The sequence below is a fragment of the Rhipicephalus sanguineus genome, chromosome 1 (assembly GCF_013339695.2).
Source record: "Rhipicephalus sanguineus isolate Rsan-2018 chromosome 1, BIME_Rsan_1.4, whole genome shotgun sequence".
Taxonomy (NCBI): domain Eukaryota; kingdom Metazoa; phylum Arthropoda; class Arachnida; order Ixodida; family Ixodidae; genus Rhipicephalus; species Rhipicephalus sanguineus.
Window position 1 is genome coordinate 234,957,747 of NC_051176.1, and position 27,264 is coordinate 234,985,010.

The 27,264-nt window shown below is 43.7% G+C and overlaps 2 protein-coding genes across 3 annotated transcripts in view; one reads left to right on the top strand and one right to left on the bottom strand.

Annotated features, from left to right (window-relative positions):
• Positions 1–6,351, bottom strand: part of LOC119374883 (organic cation transporter protein) — a 62,267-nt gene extending 55,916 nt beyond the window's left edge. Inside the window, exons 1-2 of the mRNA XM_037645090.2 lie at positions 6,114–6,351; positions 1,730–2,130 (exon numbers count right to left, since the gene is read on the bottom strand). Of these exons, the coding sequence (XP_037501018.1) occupies positions 1,730–2,130; positions 6,114–6,195 (483 nt within the window). The 5' untranslated portion in view covers positions 6,196–6,351. The remainder of the gene's footprint in view (positions 1–1,729; positions 2,131–6,113) is intronic.
• A 12,266-nt stretch (positions 6,352–18,617) lies between these two features.
• The window catches only part of LOC119374909 (retinoblastoma-like protein 1), a 102,600-nt gene continuing 93,953 nt past the window's right edge, over positions 18,618–27,264 (top strand). For both annotated transcript variants that reach the window (XM_037645113.2, XM_037645120.2), the window contains exons 1-4: positions 18,618–18,874; positions 19,847–19,983; positions 23,564–23,776; positions 26,433–26,497. In XM_037645113.2, the coding sequence (XP_037501041.1) occupies positions 18,737–18,874; positions 19,847–19,983; positions 23,564–23,776; positions 26,433–26,497 (553 nt within the window). In that variant the 5' untranslated portion in view covers positions 18,618–18,736. The remainder of the gene's footprint in view (positions 18,875–19,846; positions 19,984–23,563; positions 23,777–26,432; positions 26,498–27,264) is intronic.

Here is a 27,264-nt window from a genome sequence, read left to right on the forward strand (position 1 = left end):
CTAGATCATCTAAAGTTCATCTGCATCTTTGCGCACAAATGAGAACAAACTATTTATCCACGCTTGAGACGACATCGATTAATTGCACGCCCACGCCTGTGCACGAAGTCATTGCTCGCACACTTTTGAAACTGACGCTCCGAGGCTATCTCCCTATTGAGTCGAGATTTATTCGATGATATCATCTTTCACTAAACCAAATTGAGGAAATAAAGTTGGTTATTCATCAACCTCCTCCTCGATGAGATCCGCACAAGTGAACAGTGAAGTGATTACGCCAACTTGGTCCCTATAATCAACACAGGCTTTTATTCTCATGGAGTTAGACATTGATGAAAAGGGAAATGGCTAATGGTGAATATGAAAAGCTGAACGGGTCATAAAAACACGCGTAAAATCCGCGTAACTTGAGTGTCACAGTTCGCAATACCACGGTCTAAGTTTTTCGTGTCTCGAGTACCATGCTCAGAAACATCGTCAAAGCATAATGTCACATCACGGCCAATAACGGCGTCATATGGACAAACATTGGTCAGCAATGGGGTCAACTGCAACCACAGTGGAAGCAGACGCAGAGAAATGAAATGAATGATTTCGTTAGACAAGCAAATATATTCTACCCTTTGAGTCCATAATTAGGATGTTGAACTCGTGCGGATGTTTCGGTATCTGTAGCTGATGTTTTCGAAGGTTAAGGCCGGTGTTTAGGGGGGAAAAATCACTCAAGCCATAACTCTTCGTATGAAAGCATATGCGAACCAATCGGGATGTTGGGCATATATCAACGAATGCGACGAGCCAATGGCGAACTACACCATGGACAGTATTGCAGAAAATGTTAGATATCCTGAAATACATTAGAAGACCTGTTTTTGAAACAAAAAATTCAGCCCTGTACGCACAACCAGGCATGGCGTCAACACCTAATTATTATTCAATTCGTGCTGCTTCACCACAGAAAGCTTTTAAATACGACGCGTTAAGCAGGCGCCTCTTTAACAGGTAATGATTCTCATGCCTTGGCTTCCGACTGCAACTTTAATGTAGAGGGTGTTCGCGTTAAGCATGAGAGGCGGTGTACTTGCCGGTGATGTCACTATATATGGTACCAATTTGGCAGTACAATGGACATATTTTAAATGTAGCTTACGCAAAGAAATTTCGATGCAACCCGAGCGTGTAGACCAGGGACTTGCAAATTCACCCGCGAAACAGCGATAAATGGCCACGGTTTCGCGGACGGCGCTACGTGCGATTCAACCAAATCTGGGAATCAAGGATTCCTCCATTTGCTGCAGCAGATTAAAACGTCAAGATGCGGAAGAATGCTGCACGCTGTTACATAAGTAATGCAGGGTGTGTCTACGGCATCGCATGCAGGGTTATAGTTGGTAGATATTTTGTTTTACATGGTGCGATTTCTATTCGGGTTTTGCTCGTGCGATGTTTACTGACATATGCAGTCAGGCGAACTACGAGAAAACTTGGCGATGGAAGATGTTATTCAACTAACACCGAGAGCAGTTTGGCGAGGATTTAAAGGAGGAACTAGATCCATTTCTGACACGGCGCGAAGGCTCGGATTTTGCGCACGTGTATCACCCTATGTCCATGTCTTCTCGCGCTGTTTGTCGTTTCAATATGCATCAAAACCAACTAGCGCACCAACAAGCACCCACAGCCAGATTTCATTCGCACCAAAACGTGGAGGACGATAATTCGTACTTACCTGTGTCACGAGCGTGTCGTCGTAGTAGGTGGTGTCGTAGACCCATCCATTGTCGCAGGCTCTCGTCGCCCAGGACTCATTGGGTTGCGGCAGCTCGCCTTCGTCGAGCGCGCGATGCACCAGCGCAGTGTAGTTGAGGTCGTACATGAGGCAGCTTTCAAAGACACCCTCCGTTCGTTGCGGGATGCTGAGTGCGACGAGCAGCTCGGGCGAGAATCGGCCCTTCAGGGCCTCCACCTCGGGCACACGGCACCAGTGGCGTGGAGTGGCCGATACGAAGATGCTGCTGAAGAGAGTGAATACCGATGGCAGCGTGGCGGGGATGCAGAGCAGGAAGTAGATCCATTTCTGATATGGCCCGAAGGCCCCGATTTCCGGCAGCAGTTCGTCCAGGTCCATGGCTATACCACGTCATCGCATGCGGCACACGGCGTCGGAGAACAAGTCACCATTAGCGCTCGAATGGTGCAATATATGCATATATACACTCGCTGCGTCCTGTCTGCTCAACACACATCGCGCGCGAACGCTTGAGACGACATGCAAAATGTGCCCGTCGACTATATATATGTATGCATGCGCGCGCTCGTGACACGTGACCGACTGTAATACATGTTCCTTATTATGCTACGAGGCGAAAGGCTCGAAGACGACGACAGGCATAAATCGCTTCTTTCGTCACGGAACATTTTTTTTTTTTCATTTTTATAGTGGAAAGCTTTGGTGAGCTGACGCGAGAGACTTGCGTCCCGCTTGCGGACCCAAGTTACTTGTGTCCCAGCAAAAGCCAAGAACGTGCACGTTGGGTTCTTGGACGCAAGCCCTTGCGTCTCCAAAACTTTTAAGACTCTCTAATAAATACCACGTACATTGCGACGGTGCATAGGGCAGAGCCAATTTTTGGCAGTTTCTTGCCTTACCAATGCACATGCGCACTGTTATACAAGGATATATATGGCACAGTCGGATGGTCGTTTAAGGGTCGTGCTACGAACATGCCTAAAACAGCTTTACAGCTGTATTGCAAGAATATCCAGGTATGAAAGGGATTATTCTACTTCCTTATCCGCAGGAAAGCCCGCTTGTGTTAGCAGCAACTATTTTTCGCTCTTTTACATGACCTTGGAGCACCGCCAGAGCGCTCGAAAATGGCCATCCGAATTCAGACTTCCTACGGCAAGCTGCAAGAGTCCTTAAAAACAAATAACAAATATGGAACAAAAATTATTTCGTTTTATGCCTTGAAAGCGAGACAGTAACAGGTGAGAAAGTTCAGGCAGCGAACTCAGAGCAGGGAGTATCCCATCAAACGCGGGATGCAAGTGTAAGGAGAAGCTTATGGTGCAGCGATGTATGGACGCTTAAAATTGAATTGCGAGGTTTAACGTCGCCTACCTGCCCAGCAGGTCGCTATCAAACAATTTTATTAACATCTACCTAAATTTTAGCACATGTGCTTTTCTGTTGCTCGCCCCCCATCAGTTTGCGGCAGGTAAACGAACCCGAGACCTTGTGCTGGGAAGTAGAACGGCGTAATCACTAAGCCACCTCACGTGAAGCGTCAACCCACGGACGTGTTCGTCTCTGGCGAGGAGCAGATCAAGACGGCGTGAAAATTAGTTCACGAACTTTGAGAACAACGGTCACCTGTTGTTTTCAGTGTTCGACTCCACAAGGCCGTTGTGGAATTTGGCGAGAATTGACCTTCTTCCTCCTTTTGTTTGCTCTGGAATACAACACCGTCAACATCTTGTGTCGAACGTAAGATATGCACTCCGACTTTGTACGCCCACAGACTCATACTATGATAGCATAGCCAAAAGCAACAATAGCGAACAAGTGCGCGATAGACCTACGATCAGCTAGAATCGGTGAGTTGGTAACACGTAATGCATACCACATAACCACGACAGTTTAAGAGACTGCGCTGGAAGTCTCGAGTTATAATTCATAAGTTTAGCCCAATTGATACGTTCGAATGTGTTATCTGTTTTTATTGACATTATATTCATTGTCTAGGCAACGCTTTCATCTCATTAAACACGCGTATTTTGTAGATATGTGCTCTTTATGCTCAAACACGAAAAATGCTGCTTCGGAAATGCGCACTGTGTGAACCCGAGGATGGCGCACGGGGTCATGTCGTGCATTCTATTCTCTTTTAGGAGCGTCACCTTCTTCAATTGCCACGCACGAAAGCCTCGGGAGTGGTTGGCATGTACTTTTCACCGTCTGACGGGAGGCGCAACTGCATGATGCTTTGCAAATGTTGCCGTGTAAAATCCGTGAAGACTCACTCGTGGCCGCTGTTTTAGTGTGACGTTCAGAAATAAAAGAGCGAGTTCTCTATCTGCGAACAATAGATATCTTAATTATTTTTTACCAATGAAATGCAAATAGTGCTTTGAAATAATGCCCTATAAGTACTTTATAACTTATTCGGTCCATATGTTTATCTCATTGTCCATCTTTTATGGGTCCGGGAGTACTGCAGTACTCCCGGATCCATCAAATCAACTTCAAGGAGTAGCTTCTGTTTCAACTGCTGAAGCACGCCTGTCATGCAAAAGACGAAACGATGCACACAAATGACACGAATGCAGTTCAGCACCAACTCCTTCCCCGTAAAAACTAACATCTCAATACAAAAAGCCCGAAATTTTTCTGCGCTGCACGTAACAGACTAGCGGCCCGCTTTCTGATGGTAGCTCTAGAGTAAATTCCCCATACTCGCATACAGACGTTCCACGGGAGCATTGGGACAGTGATCTTACCTTATGCGGTTGCACTCGCAGAAAGAAATCTCTAAGCGGTGTTTCTGGGGGACTGCACTTCGCAACCTCCAAGCCGGCGCGGGTCATCGTGGCTCCAAGATATATTCCGTGAAAGTAAGCCAGTTTTTTATCGTTTTACCGCAGGGCTGTTTGCACCGCCTGAGTACACTTCTCATCTTTGTATACAGCGCGCACCGATGCGTGCCTCCCATTAGCTAACTGTATGGAGCGCGAACAAGGTGTTCATGGGTCGAGGCGCAGAACATATATGGTTCCTGGGTTGTGTTAAAGTGCGACTGACACGATAAGCTTCAACATGCGCTGCCTGCCTTACCGACGTTTGTCCGTTGGCGAATGCAGTCTTTTGTTCCAAACAACTTTTTGTCCTTTTTCTTTTTTTAGCTGCCCGCCTTTGTCGTCGTATATGGATTGGGCGGCACCTGCTTTAGCGAATGTTATTTTCTGAATCCGGGCCCAATGAGGATTCTTCTGCAGCTAGCTAGCTTTTCTGCAACCCATATTAATGAACCTGTGATGTTTATACATAACTCGCGTCTCCTTTATGGCTGCAAGTCCCGGGTTGTTCACTGATGGTTATCGTAAACTTGTACGACGTTTGCATTCCTTACTTCCTGGCTACTATCATTACCAAAAGCTACAGTGATGTATGTATGTATGTATGTATGTATGTATGTATGTATGTATGTATGTATGTATGTATGTATGTATGTATGTATGTATGTATGTATATGTATGTATATGTATGTGTGTGTGTGTGTATGTATGTATGTATGTATGTATGTATGTATGTATGTATGTATGTATGTATGTATGTATGTATGTATGTACGTACGTACGTATGTATGTATGTATGTCTGCTGGTACCAGCACGCAGTGCCGACATGCCTCGGGTGACTCGAAGGTTTGAGGGGCTGAGCAGTCCTTCCCTTCCCCCGGCCCGGCCCAAATACAAAGAACACTAGCGGAAAAATTTCGTCAAATTCAAGTTGGTTCTTATGACACTTATGTGGAAACGCGGACGGAGGTAGGGTGGTACGCTTCCCTAGATGCAATGAAATGCAAGCACAGTGTAGCTATCCAAGATCGCTGGACAACATTGAATTATCTGTCACATCCCGTGCTGATCCTCTCGGGGAAGACAAGAGCTAAATCTGTTCTGTGCGCTGACCCATACATCCGTGGAGATTCCCATTGAGATATACAGGCAAAGTATCTAAGCTGCATGGTCCCCACCAACACTCTCCAGAGAAGTCTGATGACACTGCTGCGGCCTCTTTTGGACGGTCATGTAAGCGTGCACAGGTGGGATGTGTTTGGGTGGAACGTCTATGCGAATCATCTCTGGGCGGGACAGTGAGAGCAGCGGGTGGTGCTTGTATTTATTCTTAGGCTGTAACTGACTATAGCAATAGTTTATTACGCGCCTCCCTCAACGCGCAGTTGTCTTTACCCCTGCGAAAATGGGGAATCCATACTCTTCTGTTCATATGTATCTCCTGACACAGTTCGTACGCTGATATCTCTCAGTTCCTTCTCCATCTTAAAGTCATTCAGTGAACACTCACGTCCATGCCTCTGCACAACCTTACCATTCGCTTTATATGGCACGCAGGCGTTGGTTGTCACTCTTTCCGTGTCCACTCCTCTCGCGACGGAACCGCGCGCTCGCATGCAGAGTGCAAATGCTGAGATGCCTCTTGCCTCCAGCGACGCCGAGCCACGAACGCCGTAGTGAATGCTGCTACAGTCCCAGAAAACTCAGGTACAAGCACTTGGTCCAGTGCCGAGCAGTCACGTCGCGCTCGATTCATCGTCTTCCCGGCATCCCCGCAGAGTAAGCCGAGTGTGCGTGCACTTAGTCCGCCAAATATCGAAGCACGAGAATGGTCGACGTTCCCGCGCGAGAAACGCTCCCATTGTTGAAAAGTTGACCTCCCAGCCAAATTTTCCTCATCGCTCACGGCGCGAGTCTGCAACAACACCGGAGTTCAAGACGCATCGATTCACTTCACACAGGTTTTCGTTGGGCGCCAAGTGTATAGCGTAAACGAGAAAAATTGACAGACGACTAGTTGACGTCAGTGACGCAATGCAATGTAGGCCGGCACCTGTTTCCACGCGTTTGTCTTCAGCAGGACTCACTCGTCATACACTTCAGGTGAAGTGTTCCAGCAGGACGCTGTGGGTAGGTGTGGCGTAGACGCGTGGGATACGAGAATTTGTGGCTGTAAAAAAGAAAGCGCAAACCGGCAGGGAAAGGTCGCCCGCCTATTTACACATACAATTTGAGTCGACGGACGTAGCAGAAAGTCATGATACTGTTTTGACAGACAGGAGCTATGTGCGTACACGAGTTCAGGAACGCAATTAACGAAGAAGAGCGCGATCTTAGATTCTATATTCGAGACGATAAGGCCGCCATTTGTTTCCTGTACGGTCCAGGACAAACTATAGCCAAACATCCGCCACGCTTCCGGCCAAGCTAACGCGATTACACTACAATATACGTGTCTTACAGCATCCGCCTCCTTTTCATGCAAAAGCTTTGTTTGGAAACGAATCACGGTCCCCCATTCTTTTCAGTTTAGGCTACAGGTTTAATATACAATCCGGCCACTGCACTGCATGGTCATTGTCTGCAGGGGCAATCGCTCCGCAGCTGTTGGTATATGGACATGACAGCCCTCGGGCCCTGCTCGGTGCTTCTCTGCAGACATCGCCACAATTAGCCTCGATCACTGCTGGCATGCCGATCGATCTGCTCGATAATGTAGACGTCGTCCACATCAACCTTGGGCCACACCGTGACTTGGTCGTCGAAAGCTGAGCGTGTGGGATAACTGGAAATATAAGGTGAAATGGGCCATTTGCCTTCCCGGAGCAGCGACATGACAGCGCAGAGGCGCCGTGTGGTACAGACTCAGAGTGGTGCGCTGTCAACCTCAGGCACTACTATACCATGGTGCGGCTCCATTCTGTTGTAAGAATAAATGGAAAGGAACATTCTGCTGGCCAGTGGCGTACCAACTTGTTCGCAAATGGGGAGGGGGGGGGGGGAGGGGCTAGCATCTCGCACTTCATCGGCCATACGAAGGCTATTCAAAAAGTAAGGGCCGTTTGCTAATATTTAAATATTTACACTTCACAATAAAGATTTATTTGTGCAGCGCCATCTGTTAATTATTCGCGAAAGCACTGAAGTTATTCTTCTAAGTATAGTCACCTGTTTGTCGGGGAATGCAAACGACAATGTCTGCGAAAATCGTTGCTCCCGCCTGTTGTAAAGTGCCAGCTGTAATTCAATTTTTGCATGCAAAAGGATTATCAGCTTCTAAAATTTATGCGGAGTTGTGCCTTATGGACCTGAGGTGATGAGTGAAGGAAAGGTTAAAAAATGGTGTCGTGGCTTCACAAATGGCCGCACAAATGTGCACGACGAAGAACGGAGTGGAAGGGACAGAATGCAGACCACCGAAACTGTTCCACAAGTGGACCGGGAATTGCGATTAGATCGACGACTGAGGGTTAGTGGTCTGTCGGATGAATTTCCTCTTGTCAGCCGCACTATAATTTGCACGATTGTAACTGAGGATATCGGATAGTGTGTGCAAGTGGGGTACTAAAAATGCTTACCGACCAACTCAAACAGCTAAGAATTTCCAGGTGGCGAACTTCTAGACAGAGGGTCTAAAGAAATTGGTGCAGCGGTACGAAAAGTGTTTAGAAAGAAGTTAACGGGGATTATGTAGAAAAGTGAAGCAGTTTTGTACTAACCTAAACCAGCCAATAAAAATTTTTACTAATGAACATTTATTTTTCGTATATATATATATATATATATATATATATATATATATATATATATATATATATATATATATATATATATATATATATATATATATATATATATATATATGTGTGTGTGTGTAGAAAAAGAGGTCGACAAACGTGCGAAACACAAGTTTTCTTGACGTTTCGGTAGGAGGGCGAATTCCCTCTGACGAAGGCAGGCCCTCCTGCCGAAACGTTAGAAAAACTTGTGTTTCGCACGTTTGTCGACCTCTTTTTCTACCGCATTTTCCACCGGATCCATTGAATTTCACCCCACCATATATACATATATACGGAGAGAGGGAGATAACTTCAGTCGCACTCACATTGATGTGATTTCTGATATACAAAGTCAATTTGCTTAGCTATGTTTAATAACATTACAGAAGAAGTACAGTCAGTTTTATGTAGCATACACTGGGACAACCATACATATGCTATGCATGCGCGTAATAGTATTACAAGCGACACTTTTTATACATTAACCACACAACTTTATGCATGAACACAATTATGTCCCCATGGCCCCCTTCCCAGTAGTATATATTTGTATCATTAAATGAAGTTCCGTTAATATCTAAAAGCTGTTCACTAATAATTGCGTTTTTAATGCAAGTAGCAATGAGTGCAACTTTTCATTAATTAATGCTGCACTTTCTTGCATATATTCAGGTTTGCGTATATTATATTTTGCCTTGTTTGCTCTTAGTCGAAATAGTGCTTCTAGTGCGTTGTTGCTATTATTATTATTATTATTATTATTATTATTATTATTATTATTATTATTATTATTATTATTATTACTACTATTATTATTATTCTTGTTATTATTATTATTAACATTGTAGTTGACTTGTCAACCGCAAGTTTCCCTTAAAATGTAAGAATTTTAGGTATTAGAGGCGTACTACATTCTTTACACTCAACGTATACGCATTTGCGACATTGCTTGGAGGGCATTCCGGCCCCTCCAAGTAAATATGCGCCTATGCTAAAAGTGTAAGCACAAATTTTCGTTGAAAAATATGTGGGGCGATTGTAACGTCTAACGACCCCGCATTATATCCTTCGCATTGGTCGTCAGCTGTTTACGACTGGTCGAAATTTTCTGGCTCATGCACGCAACACCTGCTCTTAACTCGGTGCAACAGATGACGCGAAAATCATCGTGTGCGTAGTGACCACTTATGCCCGACTGCGTAAAAAATGAGAGAACACACTATATTCAATGCAGCATATTCCTTACCATGGGTTCTTCGCCATTCGTGAAAAATTTTTCGGTGTGCCATAAAATCGCCTGCTTGTTACGGGACGTAATGAATCTGTGAAATCTCGCGGCGTTAAAATGACGTATGCACATTAAGCATCGCATTACTATGGCGAACTATACCTAAACTTTCTCGGAATAGCCGGAATGTGTATCATCCTGAACGCAATTTAGGAAGGCTGCCCGTCGCTCACACAGGCAGAGGCTAATTATAGCAGCTGGCGAGATGAATTCATATGAGCATAATAGATGTTTTCCGTTGTAGTACAACGATGTTGAGCTGTTCCTGCGCGTATGCAATTCTGTGAACGCACCTTTGCTGAAAGAGGGGGGGGGGGGGATAAACAGCGCCAGTCGTGTGTGCTTCTTTGCCATCCGAGTTGTATTTTGCGCTGTACAAGTCAATTCAAGAAGAATCAAGACCAACTAGCGCGGCAGTAAACTCAGTCTCCTTAGTCCGGAAAACCGTGGATCTTGACGATCTTCCTTGTCCAGTAGAACAAGTTGCGAGGAAAGCTTGAAAGCTGGGCTTCCCAATGTGCTCGAGTCCCCGGCCTTATTCCTCTCATTGTTGCAAGCCGTCGCGTTCGCTGAATGCTACCGTGTGATAACCAAGGCGAATCAGGTTGATCGGAGACTAAAGCGGAAACTTTTTAACAGCGAAGCTGCTTGGCAAATCGTTTCATGTCCGGCGAACCAAAATACTATGATGATCATAAACGGGTATTTTCCGCAGAAACCGGGTAACTCCCACTACTCATCACTTCATCATCATAAACGGATATTTGCCACAGAAATTGAGTTGGGTAAATCTCACTACTCAACACCGGTCCACTAAAAAATGAAGAATGCAACAGTTAGCCGAACAAATGGCTGCGAAGCGACGGCGGCGAGCCGAAGACCGGAGTACGTATACAATGAGAGAATACTAGGTAACGGGAAAGGCAACGGCGGCTGCGAGAAGACCCCCAAGCGATGGAAGGCTTTAACTCCCAACGACGACGTGCTCGTAGATCTACGAGAGGTGCGAACGCTTGGTTTCAGCGCGAGGTTCTCTCTCCGCAGTTTGGACATCCGTACGTGTCGTGTATGTGACTGTGGTTTAACTCGAACCTCTCTGCGCTGAGAATCAACGTAGAAACAACTTAGCATCACCTAGCTAAAGCCTAACAACGACCTAAAAGCAACCTAGAAACAATATTCACCTAGCAAATGCCTAGAAACAACATAGCCCAGTTTCGCTTTTTCAAGCATTGCGCGGCTTAGTGCAAGCTTCGACATTTTTTTTAGCTCTCCCAGTTCGGCCCAACTTAATCAACATTTAACACTTATGCACTCTCATCGACCCACAGCAGCTTGGATATAGAGCAGCGGTGATGCTATTCCTTTTCGATGAAAGAAAATGAATATCCTGAAATAGGAAGAGCGTTTCATCGGTCCGTAAAGCGTTTACTGGTCCCCACCCGTATTTGTGTCGTCGATGATGTAAATTTCAGGACAGGTAAAGCAGAATGAAATCGTGACAGAGTGTTCTAACGCCCCTGCTCAGCGGTAGCCTCCTTTAGAATGCTGGAGCGCAAGGAGCGAAACCGTTGCGTAGGTGGCTTGCACCGCAGTGAGCCTATAGTGCGTGGTCGTGAGAAGCGGGAGACAATTCTCACAACAGAAGCGTAGGACAAATTTCGTTATATAATGACAAGATTGCTGTATTGAAGCTAAACTTCGCCAAAGTGGTTCGTTTCCCAGTGTGCAGCCAACAATGACCACTGTCGAAAGTGGAGGGGGGGGGGGAATCTCCGCCCCCCTTGCCACTCCCCTCCCCCCGATAGATAGAGTCGAGATGGTGAATGAGATCGGCAGCGGCGAAGAGTCACATTTGACAGCCAATCTCTGCTGATTCATCTCTTAACACTTCTGCGACACTTACTCATCGGACAGTCAGATAAGCAGCCACAGTGATCTCTTCGCTCGTATTCACCCTACGTCGACATTTGCCCGTGCACTCGGCACTTTTTTTCTTTCCCACCCCATCCCTTTCTCCGTCGCCTGATTTCCTGATTTTAGAATGCTTAGACAGTGCTATCCGTGCTGAGTGAGAGTATATGCGGGCGTTGCTTCCGAAACGGGCACGCAGACGCTGCTGCTCCAAGGATCTGCGTAACCCTGTGCGAATAGAAAGCTATTATAATACCGGAAAGTTACCGCCATATATCAGTGGACAGAGGCTCCCCGCTTCGTAATGGCAGCTGGTTCCTTGCACCGCAGTGGCACGAGCGGCATAACAAGGATAGTATTGGCGGTGGACCAAACTTTTATTATCCAATTTTCTCCGTGTCGTTTGCAAAATACAAGTGAATTATTCACAATATTTACAAGAAGCTACATAGCGTGCTCGTGTCGCGGCAGATGTCACCCTCATATAGCGTTGACAAGTAATGGGTGTTTTCAAGACCCGACTGCATCCAGTTTATCATGCATAACCAACCTTTTTCTGTCAGTTCAACTCGCTTTACTGTTTCGCCTTGGTACTTTTATCGGATTTCGCTGCAATCGGAAATGACCATCAGTTTCTATTTCTTTTCTTTTTTTAAGCGCAAACACACGCTGTGTGTTTGCGCTTCCAAAAAGCCATGAAGCTATACAAACTAGCCCGATTGTCCACTTTCCTGCATTTTCCATATTCGCTGCCCTCTCAAGAACCGGATACCCAACACTACGACTTCGATTTTGTACAGGGTATTTTTTTTAGACAATACAGATTTTTAAAATAAAAATCCTATGACAGAACGGTCGCGATCAGTTTCGATTTCGCCCTTGAAATTCGATGACGAATATCTCGAACTACGTGCAACTTTGTGATTTCCAAAAAACTGGGTATGCCATAAATTATCATGCACTACAACTTTCTAATAAAAACAACTGCACCTAAGTCCATAATTAAAAAGTTAAATACAACTGCACCTAAGTCCATAATTAAAAAGTTAAATAACGATTTTTGTTCATTAGTCGCGTCAACGTCGTTTTAGCAGCGGAAAACTATTTCCGCCTCGACATACAGTTCATGTGCTAAAACGACAAGAGCCTGACTGAGATAGAATTTTTATAAAAAATCTGTATTGTCTAAAAAAAAAAAGACACCCTGTATGTAGAAATGAGGAAACTATGTGCCCACAGAAGTTGGCATTTTCGAATGGCCTCTCATCGGGTTCTGCTATCGTTTTGTTTTCATGCAGCTTCCTACAGCGACGTAGCCATAAAGTATTCTCTTTCGGGAGGGTTGGGGGTGCTACACACTCATGCGTGCATCTATCTATCTATCTATCTATCTATCTATCTATCTATCTATCTATCTATCTATCTATCTATCTATCTATCTATCTATCTATCTATCTATCTATCTATCTATCTATCTATCTATCTATCTATCTATCTATCTATCTATCTATCTATCTATCTATCTATCTAAAGGAAAAGTTGCACATATAAGAAAAGAAGCGGGCACGCGCACGAAAATCAATCTTACTGCTAGGCACAACCTTCGTCAGAGTATGTACCCGATTCCTATATGTATGTAGATCTATAAGCGTGACTGTCGCATCGACAGTCACGCTTATGGCATGGTCAAGAAATATTCACAGATAGGATTTGAGTCACTGATGAACCGACTATAGTAAAAAAAAAGAGCTTCACATTTAAAAGGGAAGCTTAGAGCCTCTTATCATTGAGAATTATCTCGCTGCTAGCAGTCATGACCTACACCCCCATTTTCTCCCTCTCTCTCTTTTTTTAAATGCGAAGAATTTCTTAGCGACCCTTTGACACTTTGAGCTTTTCTATCTACGTATCTATCTATCTATATCCAGCCACCTACGTCTCAGTGCTCTAGTGATCGCCTAGATAGACCAAAACTGGCATGGGAGGGTAAGAGGGGTTGACGATTCGTGTCATGACTGTGTGGTCATGACACGAATAAACTGAAAATCCTTTCGCGTACGTCGTCAAACCCTTTCCTCCAGACACGTGTGGCACATACCCGTTTACCACGGGCCGCGGTGTACGGGTATGCGCCGCAGGTGATTGACAGTTTATGTCTACCCAGGAACGTCGAGAACAGGCATTGGTAACTTAAATACGAGAGCGTTAAGAAAAACCGACATCGGCAGCATTGACCCGGCGAATGGAAATAATAAAAATTAGGATCCCAGAAGGAATCGAACCCAAGCATTCTGTAACACCCTATGGAGGAGTAATGTCGGTGCAACGTCAATTGTGGTTGTGGTGCGGGCTATCTAATTTTATAACCAAGAAATAAATGCTACATATGTACTCCTATGATACAGGCGTCATGTCAAGTTAACGTCTGTGGTTCCAGTGTTGGCTCCGCTTTTATAGCAGTCTAATAAACATTACATTTGTATCCCTATGATTCACCAAGCTAAATTCATGTGTCGCTCGACCCCGGATGAATACGCTGACGAAAGCTACGTGTCATATTCACATCATCGCACCGTAAATGCACTTCGTTTTGATAATACAGACTTATGTGCTCTAACGTGAGTGCTGACGTTACGTGACACCATAAGTTACCCTATAAACGCCAGTGCTGTCGACGTGTCTGGTAAGGCCACGATGTGCACACAACTACTACAATGACAAAAACACGTCGATCCACCTCGTAACGCTTGGCCCAAGGCCAAGAAATGCAGCATAGAACTACTCGCTGACAGCTTCGCATGATACCGATTCCCGCAAGGCGTGGATCTGCCGAATTTTTTTACTATTACAATTTTTATTAGGCAGTATTGGAGGAATATTGTTGTTTAAGAATCATTGTAATTTATAAAACTCATGGCAAACCGCGTTATGCGCGACGTACGTGTTCGCTGAAAATACTCCGCTATTCTTTTTTTTTTATTTGTGTGCATTATGAATCACCCCAAATGTCGCGCCTAAGAAAATTAAATTACAGCTGTGCACCAAGTAGTGCTTCAGCTACTTGCGCCGCCTAACACATCATGGAACTATTTCTCATTACACTGACGCTTATCTCATGTGCTCGACTGGGCTATTTATTTCCCGCCTGCGAAAGGAGGGCAAGACAATTTTATTTATTTATTTATTTATTTATTTATTTATTTATTTATTTATTTATTTATTCGGATATATAAATTAATAGAAGACAGCTCAGTTCGTGAAGAGAACGTACTGCGCAGCTATGCAGATACATCACACTCGTGCCGGGAACAGATGCAAAATCCTTGTTGTTCTGATCGATCGAGCGCGCGAGATTTGCAAAAGTATTGAAAAATTTAAGGAAATGTGAAAATTTTGTAATTTTAGCTCTCCACGACGTGACACTAACTTCTTAAAGCACACTGTTGTCGCGATCCTCCGTTATTCTTCACGACCGCTCGCTCTTTATGAGTAACGTTTTTCCTGTTGGGCAATATTTAGTCGCGCACTACATTGAGCGCTCGGAGTGCCTCGACCTTGTAACGCTTGTAGATGGAATTTTATCACCTTCAAAATCTGACTTTGTTGGCATTCGTGCAACACAGACTGGCCGTTCATTAAAAGAATTGCTCGCTTAGTTATATACGTAGATATATATGCTCAATCACGGCTTCTAGAACTGAATATTGCTTCAGGGGAATTTAATATTGCCACGTGAAGTTATTTAATGCTGCCCCCTTGTGATCAGGCTGGGGGCGGATGATCGCAAGGGGGGGCTGAGACTTGAGATTTATCTTTCAAACGTCCTATATATGTATTGCTTGACAATTAAGTGTAGCGCACTCTATGTAAAAGCAAGCCTGAAATGTGAAGCCCCTCCAAAGAGCAGAAACGAAGTACAAGAGTGAAAGCTGCTTTTCATTTCAAGCGTCACTGTAAAGCACGACCATTCTAATATATTGATGGAATCTATTGACAATGAAATACGAATGCGATTGCTCGACTACGATTTTGTTATTTATAGTGCTCTGAGAAGACTGAAGGCATGGCTGCGCAGTACAATGGGGAAAGAACGCCTACAGTTCATGGCCCCGGTGCACGTTCATCAAGACAATGAGGACGTCACAAAGTTGCCAGAGTTGATGAAAAAAAAAAAAAAAAACTGTGGCAGCTTCGCATTAATGGTGCCAAACCTGAAGGAAGAGCGGAGCGGCCTTTCTTGTTTCTCTATATTTTTCTTTCTCTCTGTTTCTTAATTGTACCTCTTTTTTGTATCTGTTTCTTTCTATTTCTTTCCCGCTCACTCTATCTACTTCTTTCTATTTCTCGCTCGTTCTATAATTCTTTATCTTTATCTTTCTCTCTCTCTATTTCTTTTTTTCTTTCTTTATCCCCTTTATTTCACTCCATTTTTCTCTTCCTTTCTACGCTGTCTGTCTCTCTGTCTCTCTCTCTTTATTTCTCTCTATTTTCTATCTCTTTCTTTCCGTCTCCTTTTCACGTTTTCGTTTGACACTCGCACCTGCTGCACACGACGCATACTCACTCCGAATAGTTTTGCACGACGGAGCACAAGTTATCGATAGCTTAAACAGCCTCACAGTAAAGAGAGCATGGTGCAAGAAAAATACAAGTACGTATTTTTCTTACGCCGTGAAATTTTGTAGTGCGCACCCGTGTTCAGTACCCCTCAGCTGTGGAACACTGCATTAAAATTGCAACTTCCATTCGACCGGTTTCTGAGAAGACTGAGTAGCGCAATGCAATTACGTAAAGTGTGAACCCGTGCTTGTTTTTAAAATTTTTATTTCAGAGCACAATTTTAATTTTTGTACAATACAAAATAAAACCCATATTTATATAAAAAAAAAAACAAAAAAAACGAGATGGCCGCCATGTTAAGATGTGTGTCACCCTTTGTGGTTTTTCTACATTTACGCCACTGCCATGAGTGCGCCTGCGGTATAGCTATTTTCGAAATTTAACTGATATTTTTGTAAAAACATCAATCGGTGTTTTCAAAAAATCCGCCAACGGGCTGACTTTTTCCACCTCTTGACAAAGCATGCAGATGCGTCATGCGCTCGGCACAATGCATGATTGGGAACGAAAAAGGAAATAAATGGAAAATTACAAAGTACAAGTCTTGGTGAACTTATATGAGTGCAGTTGCTTGAGTACTGCTGCCTGGAGTATTTCAGCTTGTGCATTGAAGTCAATAGCAATGAGCAACATGTTGAAGATAGGTCTACTGAGCCGAACCGGGTCAGTGTTGCGAACCTGTTCGCGAACTGTTACAGACTTTTATTTCTCCGGAGCAGAAGTGAACCAGAGCGAAATGGAGTTCACCGAACCCGAACCGAACCCGTATTTCTTTTTCCGGTTCGACACCTTGCAGTTCCAATGATGAATTATACGTATACCTTCAGATCAGGGCCGTACCCAGGAATTTTTTAGAGGGGTGTTTGTGTGTAGAACGGCTAACTTTGGCAACTGGTGGTCACTGTGAAGGCATGCAAGTATTTTAGTGTCACACGAAAAGTTAAAGCATGAAAAAATTTCGAGGGGGGGGGGGGGGGGGGAGTGTCAGAACCCCCTCAACCCCCCTTTGGTTACGGCCCTGCTTCAGATAATAATTACAAGTGTATATCGCTGCCTCCACCAGTTAAAACTCGCCCATATCACATCGGTAAAGCGTATTAATACCAAGGTCTCACCTCAGCCTTTGGTCCCAAAATCTATCGAGAGAGCAGCATCTGAGCGCTGCTTAATAAAATTTTGTTCAACATTAGCGCCTAAACGCACTTCTACGAAGTATGGACCTATAAAATGAATAATTTCTAGGTGAGTATCTGTAAGTGCGTGTTAGATACTACCAACACTTCGTTCACACATATACAATTAGGCCAGTTACAGTGCTTGTAACAATGTAATGCCATCGCATTATACATGTGCGCAAACTGATCTTCGTTACTGCCTTTGACGCGAAATAAAGTGAGCCGATACCAACATCAGTGCCAGATGTGCCATCGCAGGGTTTTGGCTGAAGTTTGAAAATACGGACTGTTCTCGAAGCAAAGACGGGTGGGGGCCGGTTGTGCACGCTGTGTCATCGGTGTCCTCTCGAGAGTTTCAATACGATTTAAAACTCAGACCGATCTTAGAGGCACTATAATCAGAGACATAGGTCGGCCAATGTCATCAGATTACTTAATGTGATTACATTATAAAGATTGACCAACATGCTCCGTGGCTAGCTGTCGTTCAGATGGGCATGGGTTTCTTTTTTTCTTTTTTCGCTCTAAAACAGGCGCATTTTTTCACTATATTCAAAAGCGCCACATTGGGTCTTGAATATGAGGATATAACGGGAACGGTCGCGGGATGCTAAATGCGAAAATAGCTGCGAAATACACGCGAAAAAGACGCACGACGCACGTCCAAGCTAACGCGTCACACGCCGCACGACGTAACGACGCACATGGCGCGCACGACGCAGCGCAGACTCACACAACGGACGGCATAGCGGTATTCGACTTGACGCCCCTCGTTGTCTGCATAAAGTGTACTACATACATACATTTTTCATTTTGCTCTACCTAACGCTGTAATATTTTAAGATGCGAGAACAAGAGTATGAACTAAGCGAACCTTGCTAAATTTGTTTAACATTCTGCGTTGTTTACCGGCACACGAGCATGCCCCAACCAGAGCTGGCTAGTCGGTCGAGCGAAAGAGCGAAACGGTCGGCACAACGCAGTCGTGCCGCGCTGTGTCGGCTGTGTCAGGCTGTGTGGCGGGCGGAGGGATCGCGGTCTATTTCTTTTCATATGCTTTTCATCAACGAGAGCAAGCTGTCTTTGTCAAAGAGTGTACTTGTAGTAATTTTATACAGCTACATCAATAAAAAGTAAGCTTGGATTAATATTTATATTTGATCCCTAGTCGCTATGTGAGCTTTAAACCCAATTTTTTCTCCGCACATTTTTCTTGCGCGGAAGAGAGCTGTTGCTCGGTGAAGCGTTTCCCGCCAATTTGCCGGACTATACATTTTTCGCATGAGTGTGGGGTGCATATGCATATCGGTGGTTGACTGTGAGTGTGATCGCGCGTGTGTGTGGTTAACTAACTTTGTGCTCGAACAAACCAACTTTCATCATGGGGCTCTCAAGTGAAGGTGATCAAGAGGTCAGGGCTTGTTTTCAAGAGGTTTGCTCCAGCCTAAACATGGATCGCCTCACATCTGATCAAGCTTTGAACACGTACGAGAACATCAGCATGAACTACACTCTTGAGGTAAGCGATTATTGACAAGCACTTGCTTCACTTTCACTCCTTGTACTTACCATCGTGTGCATGAGGGTTTATTCTTTTAACGATGAGGGCAATTGAATGAGTAAAAGCGGTACCGATCGTTGGTATTTTCCGGTCTCGAAGCAACAATTTGAACATTGGTTTTCGTGCCACTTCGTTACAAATCAACAAATGTTAAGAAATCTTGCTGTGTTGCTGCCGTTGGTGTTGGGGCCGTTAAGGTAACAGCGGTTGTCCGTCGTTTGGCAGCTATTGGCATAATAAAAAGCTCGATTGCGTTTTCGTGCGGCAGGTTTTTTGCGTGCTAACCACGTCAAACGCAGATCACAGTAAACTATCGTTGACGCCGATTTTCAAACTTTCTGATGCCGCCTTTAGTCGCAGATTGTGAACTGGCTGTGTGGCGTAACATACATGTCTAACGTCCTCTAGTATTTGTTTACTGGTGAACGTAATTGCGGGCGTGTGATGTCAAGTACGCTCGCTCTGTTTAGGCTTGGTGGCGGCGTCCTTTGATTTTTGCGTGTCGCCATACGATGTCCGTGACCGGCTTTTATTAATAGCATTGAGACGTACCCAAATTATGACACAAAATTGGTGTGGTTTTGTAGTTCAAATGGTCCACAATTTCTGGCAGTATCGAGTCGTTTAAGATCGTTTAGGTCGACTGTCTTTTGGGTGTGAACCTTGCGAACTGAGGCAGCGCTCGCGGAAGTTGCCGTACCCTTGGATGCACGTTTGTGCGCGCACTTATGAAAAGAAGAATAGCGTCATTAGGCGCTACTCTTCGATGCACCCATGTTCATGATTGGCACATTTCAATGGGATGCCTCAATATATGCTGTCAACTGAAATATGTTAAAATGAACTTGTCAGTGGTGTGGTTTTAATTAATTTTTAAATTTTGGGCGTATATAATGTCTTGGTAGTTAAACCACGAACTTTTATTTTCAGGGTAACATGCGACATTGGATAGCATGTGCGCTCTACGTTGAGTGCAGGAATGGGAATGTGCCCACAGTAGCCCACACATCACGCATCGAAGGCAACTGTGTTTCCCTCACCAGGCTGCTCTCCATATGCAGAATTAGGTTGGTCTTCTCAAAACTTAGTAGAATTTTGCTCGAAATTTTCTAGATTAATTTAGGTCACTGAGGATTAAACGTGTACATTGTGGTTTTTGTATAGTGTAACAGATGGAAAACAGAAGGAATGCTGAAATATCTGAAGTCAGGTGTACACTTTGAAAGCCGGATTGAGCAACGAGTTAGTTTGAAATATTATAGGCCCAGGGAGCAAATTCAGCTTGCAAAACAAATCATGTCTTGATCTTTTTAAAACTGTCACCCCACCTGGCACTCTTTGGCCATCCAATGGCCCTTGCGCCAATAAACACCATAAAACTGTTGCCCCGTAAGCTGAGCTACCTACAGTATCATCATATGACTATTTCATGTTGCGCTCATATGTGCCGTTTGTGTGCTCTTACTCTGTTCCCAGTCACTTTTTGTAAAGTTTGCGCAAAAATCATCGATAATTATTTCATGTCGTTGACCACTTGCAAAATGTAATATAGCTTTAGCTTGAAAGTGGTTCATTCCACACAGGGCTGGGCAAAGATAAGTTTTGTACTTCTTGCTCAAGGTATTTAGTTTCATTCCGAAGCAATTTAATGGCATTGCTTTAGCTGCTTAACTTCACATCTCTTTACACACATCGCTGATAGCGGTTTTTGCTTGTCGCTTTTGTAATTGATGGGACTCGCTGCTCTGCTTGCCGACCAGCTAGTGGGTTGCCATGTGATCATAAGGACTTCAATAAGAAGCCGGCACACGATGGTGCAAATACCACTGTGGAGTTCTACCTTGCCCGAAACGTATTACGGTTTTCGCAATAACGGATCACCGGACGTGTACGTCACTAAGAACATGTGCCGCAAACGATTCTGACGTATTGTACAGTGGCACAAAGCGCCACAGGACACAACCGCTATTCAGACTAATGCGACTTATAGCTCCGATTACCTGGTGATTAGTAACAGTAAAAGAATTTAGGGAAGTCTAAACAAGGAAAACAAAAATATCTAAGTAAAATAGAAAAGCGGTTGCGTATCAGCCACAGCGAATAAGCATAGAAACACGGTACAGGCAGCAGCCCCAAGAGCTAGTGATAATTGTTGCGTTTGACGTCCCAGAACCACGATATGATTATGAAGGATGCTGTAATGGAGGGCTCCAGAAATTTTTACCACCTGGGGTTCCAAATATAGAAACCTAAATATAAGCACACGGGCCTCTAGCATTTTCCCTCCATCGTAATGCGGCCGCCGCGACCTTCGGATCAGCAGTCAAGCACCATAACCACTAGACCACGGTGGAGGGTAACCCCTAATAATATGAGAATTAAATTCAGTGCCTATGGAAAATAGCGTAAAACGGCTCGTTCGGACGCTCATGAGAAAAACGGAGCATTTGGTAGAACAATGCTTCTCGAATACATTTGCTAGCATACTTAAAATGAATCCTAATAATTTGTGTTATTATAATGGAAACTCAATTTCACGATTTTACTTAGTAGTAAGCAGAATTTTTGTTACTGTGCACGCCAGGCGCGCCCGGATTATAATATATTTGCTCCCAACATCGCCTTTACATAACAGTAAATTCAAGTGGACTAGGAGTATGTAAACAGTAGCAGAAATGACGCAGACAGTTAAAAGCAAGAATAAATCAGAGAGCTTACCTTGGCAGCGCGTTAAAGGCATATTGCAGAAAGGAGACCGGAAAGAAACTATATAGAATCATATGTAATGTACGGATTGTAAAAGAAGGACAGCTAAGAAATAACTTCTGCTAATAATCAAATTATGATTTTAAAACTCTTTGAATAAAAGAAAGAGAAACGTACGCCAAGATAGCTGTTATGTGAATGCTTGTTCTGTTAGATCCACCATCGGTACCGGTGGTGCTATAGCTGTTGGAATATTATTTGCATATAAGTTAATCTTAGTGCATGTAAGTCAAACTTACATCCACGAGATCCTTCAAATCTCCGATGTGTGAAAGCCACTAGACGCAATGCAATCCCCCATGCTTGCATTCTTCAGAATTCGTAACGAAGCACCGCGCAAGACAAACTTCGCTAATGGCACAGAAGCATCAGATTGTGTGCGAGAGACGCCGTGCGCATTGGAGTACGCGGCACAGGACAGTTGCTAAGTGCCAAGTGTCACTTGAGGAGAACTTCTTCTTGGCCTAGTTGGTATTGCTTGCTGTATGACATACTGCCGCTTTTGTCGTCCGGTTCGTGTTTCTCTTGTGTGTGTGTTTTTACTAGCGGCAGTATGTCATACACCAAGTGTCACGGTATTGACACAACTAAAAAGATAAAGCGATAAAACAAAAGGTCGGCTGGGCGTACGTTCGCACGCTTGTCTATCGAGACGACGCGAGCGCCACCGCGTGACTCTGCTCCGCCAACAGGGATGCTCAGAGCTGATCCTCTATTCTCGCAGCGAAACTATGATGGAAAGATGAAATAATGTCACTGCCTTTAGTTTTATTCTGGTGATTTAGTGGCAGCCGCATCAGCTTGAGAAGCGTCGTTCAGCCAACGTTTATTGTTTCGCACGGTGATGGTGCGATCGCGGTATCTTGTATCTTTAGATACACGATACATTCTTCAATGTATCGGAAATACAGATACTGATACACCTCTTGCGAGACGTATCGCGATACAGATACAAGATACCCCAAGAGTATCTAAGATAGTATCTAAGATACATGTATCTTCGATACTGCCCAGCACTGATTCCACAGAACTAGTGATATCCCATGAAACTCTAATGATCTGATTGCACAGGAAATTTGGGTGGATGGCATCACTGTCCAGTTTTCTTTTTATTATTGTGTAAACAAATAAAAACATTAACATCATGTTTTAAAGTTTAGTGTCATGTCGGTACTAATTATACTGAGTTTAATCAGGCTAATTAAAGGTTTTTAAAATGTAAAATAGGTGATAAAGGGCTCAGTAGCTTTGTGTTTAAGGCATGGTGAGTTTTGTCAAGTTAATTTTACTTGATCTGATGATAAATAGATCACAAGTTACCACTAGAAGCCAGGGGAATAGATTGCTTGGGTGCTTATTGCCTTGGCTGACCTAGTTTAGATAACACTGTTTTGCAGTGGTCCAGGCAACAGGGGCTAATATTTGGCCTTTAATTAAGTCGCATTAAGCCGAAGTGTCACTGTTATTGCGAACTAAAAAAACGGGAGAATCTGAGAGAGCACGTTCGTCTTATAGTTTGTCCTCCAAGGTAGAGTTTTTGTTAGTGAATTTTTGCAGTGGAACTCCTTGCTTCTTGTCATTTTAACTAAATGCCAAAGAGGCCAAATGTGATCCTCTAGCATTATTGCATAAAAGCCTGACGTCGAGGCAACTTTAAAGTTGAAGTTGTTTGTAGGTCAAAACATCCTGCAAATAAGGTTTAAAATATTCCTTTCCCTGGCATTATTGTCTGTTAGTTCTCATTAATATTGTGTCTAACAAAGAAAAACGAGCCCTTGAAAGTAATCTTCTTTCCTTCACTAATGAAACAATTGTAAGGACAATCTTGTTACAATTTTTTGTGACTTGTGTTTGTTAATTAACACCATACTTTCTTTACAGCTTGCTAGATTTCTTTACAAAGATGAAAAAGTGGGCAGATATGGCTAATTTGAATGAGCGGATGCGACAACGCATTGAAACTATAGAGAAGAGCTTCTGTGTCACCGCAAAAATTTATGAAAAATACGTCCAGATCTTCACCAGCGTATTCAAGGAGCACCAAACCACTGCTCAGCGTCGTTCCATCAAGGCTGTGAAACGGAGGGTTCACAGGTATTAACTACCTTCTGAAAATTTATGTCATTCTTTGTTCTGCAATTCTGCATTTCTTATTCGCCTTTTCGGTCGGTTTCAGTATTGCGATAGAAGCAACACGTGTTGCACCCAAGAAACTTCCGGTCACTTCAATTATCACTCTCTAACGCCGAAGCAGAAAGCGTATTTTTTATGTAGTGCCAGAATAAGGAAAAACTCTTTTTCCGCTTTCAGGTAAAAGGAAGGCGCATAAAGTGAAGGCCTAACTCTTGTAATGCTGCCTGCGCAGCTTAGAAGAATATTTATTTTAAATATTTGGCCAGACATAGGGAGAAATGTGTTGAAAATGTGCGGGCTACTCGCTAAGGCTTGTGTTCCCCGCCAATGCTACTAGGCAATGCCGGCGCACAAAACCGGAAGCCGTACAGCAGCTGTGTTTGTAAGCAGCGAAAGGGTCTATACAGCTCACTTTACATCGTTCTGTGATGGATCAATATCAGATGAAGAAGTTGCCACCATATTTTCAGTAACTTTAGCCAAGTTGCTTTCAACCTGTGTGGCTAGAAATGCAAGCTGGATTATTAGTGTTCGGAGGGGTATCAGTATTAGAATATTATTATATGTATTGGAATATTAAAATATTGTGGAAGGGACTGTAGACTAAACAGTTCATGCGTCCCCAGTATAATATGGTGAACAGGAGTATGAAAGATGTATTTTTGTGTGCAAGTACATGTTTATGTGTACGTGCATGCTTGGAGCGAAACTAACTCTGTTTTGTAAGGTGCCAAGCTTTAGCTTTGAGGCGTTATAATTCTGTTCACAGCTTGTAAGGCTTGGGTTGGCTGCGGCAAGGGCTTCAGTCACTGCCTGTGCATGCCGAATTACATAGTGACCTGGTGGCGTGGCATACTTGCAGGGGCAGAGTAGCACATTTCTCTGGATATCAGTCGTGTGGGTAATGAGATTTGGCTAACTCCACCTAAGCACGTCTATAGTCCGATACTACTTAAGCCCCACCCAGATGACCAAAGTGTGACCAGCGATTGCCTCTGTGACAAAAGATAGTCCCACTTATGTGCCCTTCCACCAAAATTCAAAGCCCCTCCCTCCCACTTTCACATACTCATAAATGCATACAAATACAAGCAAAAGCAGCCCATGTGGGCTGCCTTCCTTACCCAATACAAAGGGATTCTAAGCACAGTCTTTAATATAGTGTTGAAAGGTCTCATATTTGTGGGATAGCAACAGCCTGAACCTGACTGCTTTTTCTGTGATTGCTTTCTAGTTGGCCTAATGTTCCCAGACTACTGACCTTAGATCACTGCACTTTACACTAGCACATTTAGATGCTGCGCATTAGTAGTAGTACACTGTGAACATAATACATTCATCTTGTTTCTTTTTTTTATTGGAACTTTTTCATGTTCACTTTCATTACTAATGTTTTGGAAGAGAGAGATTGTATGTTCTTAGAAAACCATTTCGTTCCTCTATCTATGTGGACCTTGCTTTGATAACAAGAGTTGATGCTATAGTTTTAAGTAGCATATTCTCCAGCCAAATTTCTCTCGCTTTTGCATTCAAGTAGCCTATGACTGCATTATCCCGAGCTTTGACCTTTCACAGTAATTTCAAGTACTAAAGGGGCCCTGCAACACTTTTCCAAGTAACCATCCAATGGCTTCATTAAAGGAGTTTATTGTCTCATAAATTGACCGCCGCAAGAATTTTCAGAATCCGTCAAGTACGAGCGGAGTTGCAGAGATTTGTCGCACGCTGTCATTGCTTTCTCTCTTCTCTCGTCCTGACGAGCGCTTTGGAAGCTGAGCTGGGAGGGTTGGCAGGGAGGAAAGAAGTTGCGTCACGCTCGCATCATGACCTTCAGCACTTTTTTTTTTTTTTTTTTCAAACGTGTAGCTTACCGTTAGTGCGTGCGGGCATGTGGCGGCCTCCCACAGCAGCCTCGGTAACTATGCAGCTCACACTGCTCAAATCAGCCAATATCCATGAATTTTGGTATGTGGCACAGTCACTTGGGTATGTCGCATCATTTGTAAAAAGAAGAGGCCACGATTTCTAGTGGACCTTGAAAATTAATTGTAATTTCCAGACCGTGTGCTGTGCTATAATGTTTGGCTCACATGTTCTCAGGAGCCTCGACTACCGATCAGCAGCGCTTTCTGACCATGCTGAAAAATTGTTGCAGGGCCCCTTTAAAAAGCATTTTCGTAATGAGTGGAGGTGACGTGAAGGGTGCGTACACTGGTAGAATTTCTGTGTTGATGTGGAATTCAACGTTCTTCGGGTTTTTATACCTACTGGTAAATAGAGTTTACCGATATTACACGGCATTTAAACCCCCTCTTCTTTCACAGTAACCTTGGAGGCTGTGGTTGTACATTAGGTTGGTTCATTATATGGCGTAACACCTCTACACTGATGTCTGTGGCATAACTTGTTTGCTCATTGAGTAAGGGATTTCTTAATTGGGTATCTGGTGTTGCAGGGAGTCTCTTGGAAAAAAAAAAAAAGAAACTGATTAGTGAGCTTGGTAACAACCTTGTGTTTTGGGTGGTGTAGTGTCTGTTAGTACATGATATGTTTTCATTTATCAGCAAACTGTGGTATGACAACTTTTGTGACACCAAACATGCTTTTTCTTTGCTAGACCTGCTCAGTGCAGTTCAAATGACATGTTTCATTTCATCTGGACACTGTATGTGTACATCAAAGGTGAGCATTTTTCTTACTGTTGCCTTGGTGTTTGATATGAGAAAAAAACATTCTCGTGTCATGGCTGTGCCTTTAATTTGATCTTACAGCTGTTATGCTGTCAATAATAAAAAATTGTCAGTTTACACAGGGAGAGTATTAATGAAAAGCCGTTCATGTTTCCCTAGTGTAAAAAGTTGATTGTTGCTATTGAACTTAGGGGCCAAGTTATACTGAACTTTTGCACCCGATTACTTCATTGGTTAATGGGATTTAATGTTTGAGAGCAGTACAGGGTCTGTGAGGGATTCTGTGATGGAGTGTTCATGACTAATTTTGTCTAGCTAGGGACGTTTGTGTAGTAGTAAATTGCCAAAGCCATTATTGAAATATTCTTGTGCCCAGTGCACTTAAGCAGTTAGCTAGCCTCAAAATGATGGAATCCAAGTCATTAATGTCGTGGGCAACTTGTGCAGGAATTACATAGCATCACGGGAGTACCTGACGGTCCTGGTTGGTATGTCATTAGGACGGGAACAAACAGCACTAGAGACTGGACTTCACTGCCTCGTATATTGTTCTATCATCTTCCACTCTCTAATGCTGTTTGTTCCCATCCTGTGCAGCACCAACCATCCTTTATTTATTTGCCCTTCTGGCCTACCAAATATGACCTCTTTGGTACTCCAGAGTGGTAATTCATAGGGATGTGTGAATATTGAAATTTTTGAATATGAATCTAATATGAATGAGGCCAAAAACTGTCTTCGAGTATCAAATCAAATATT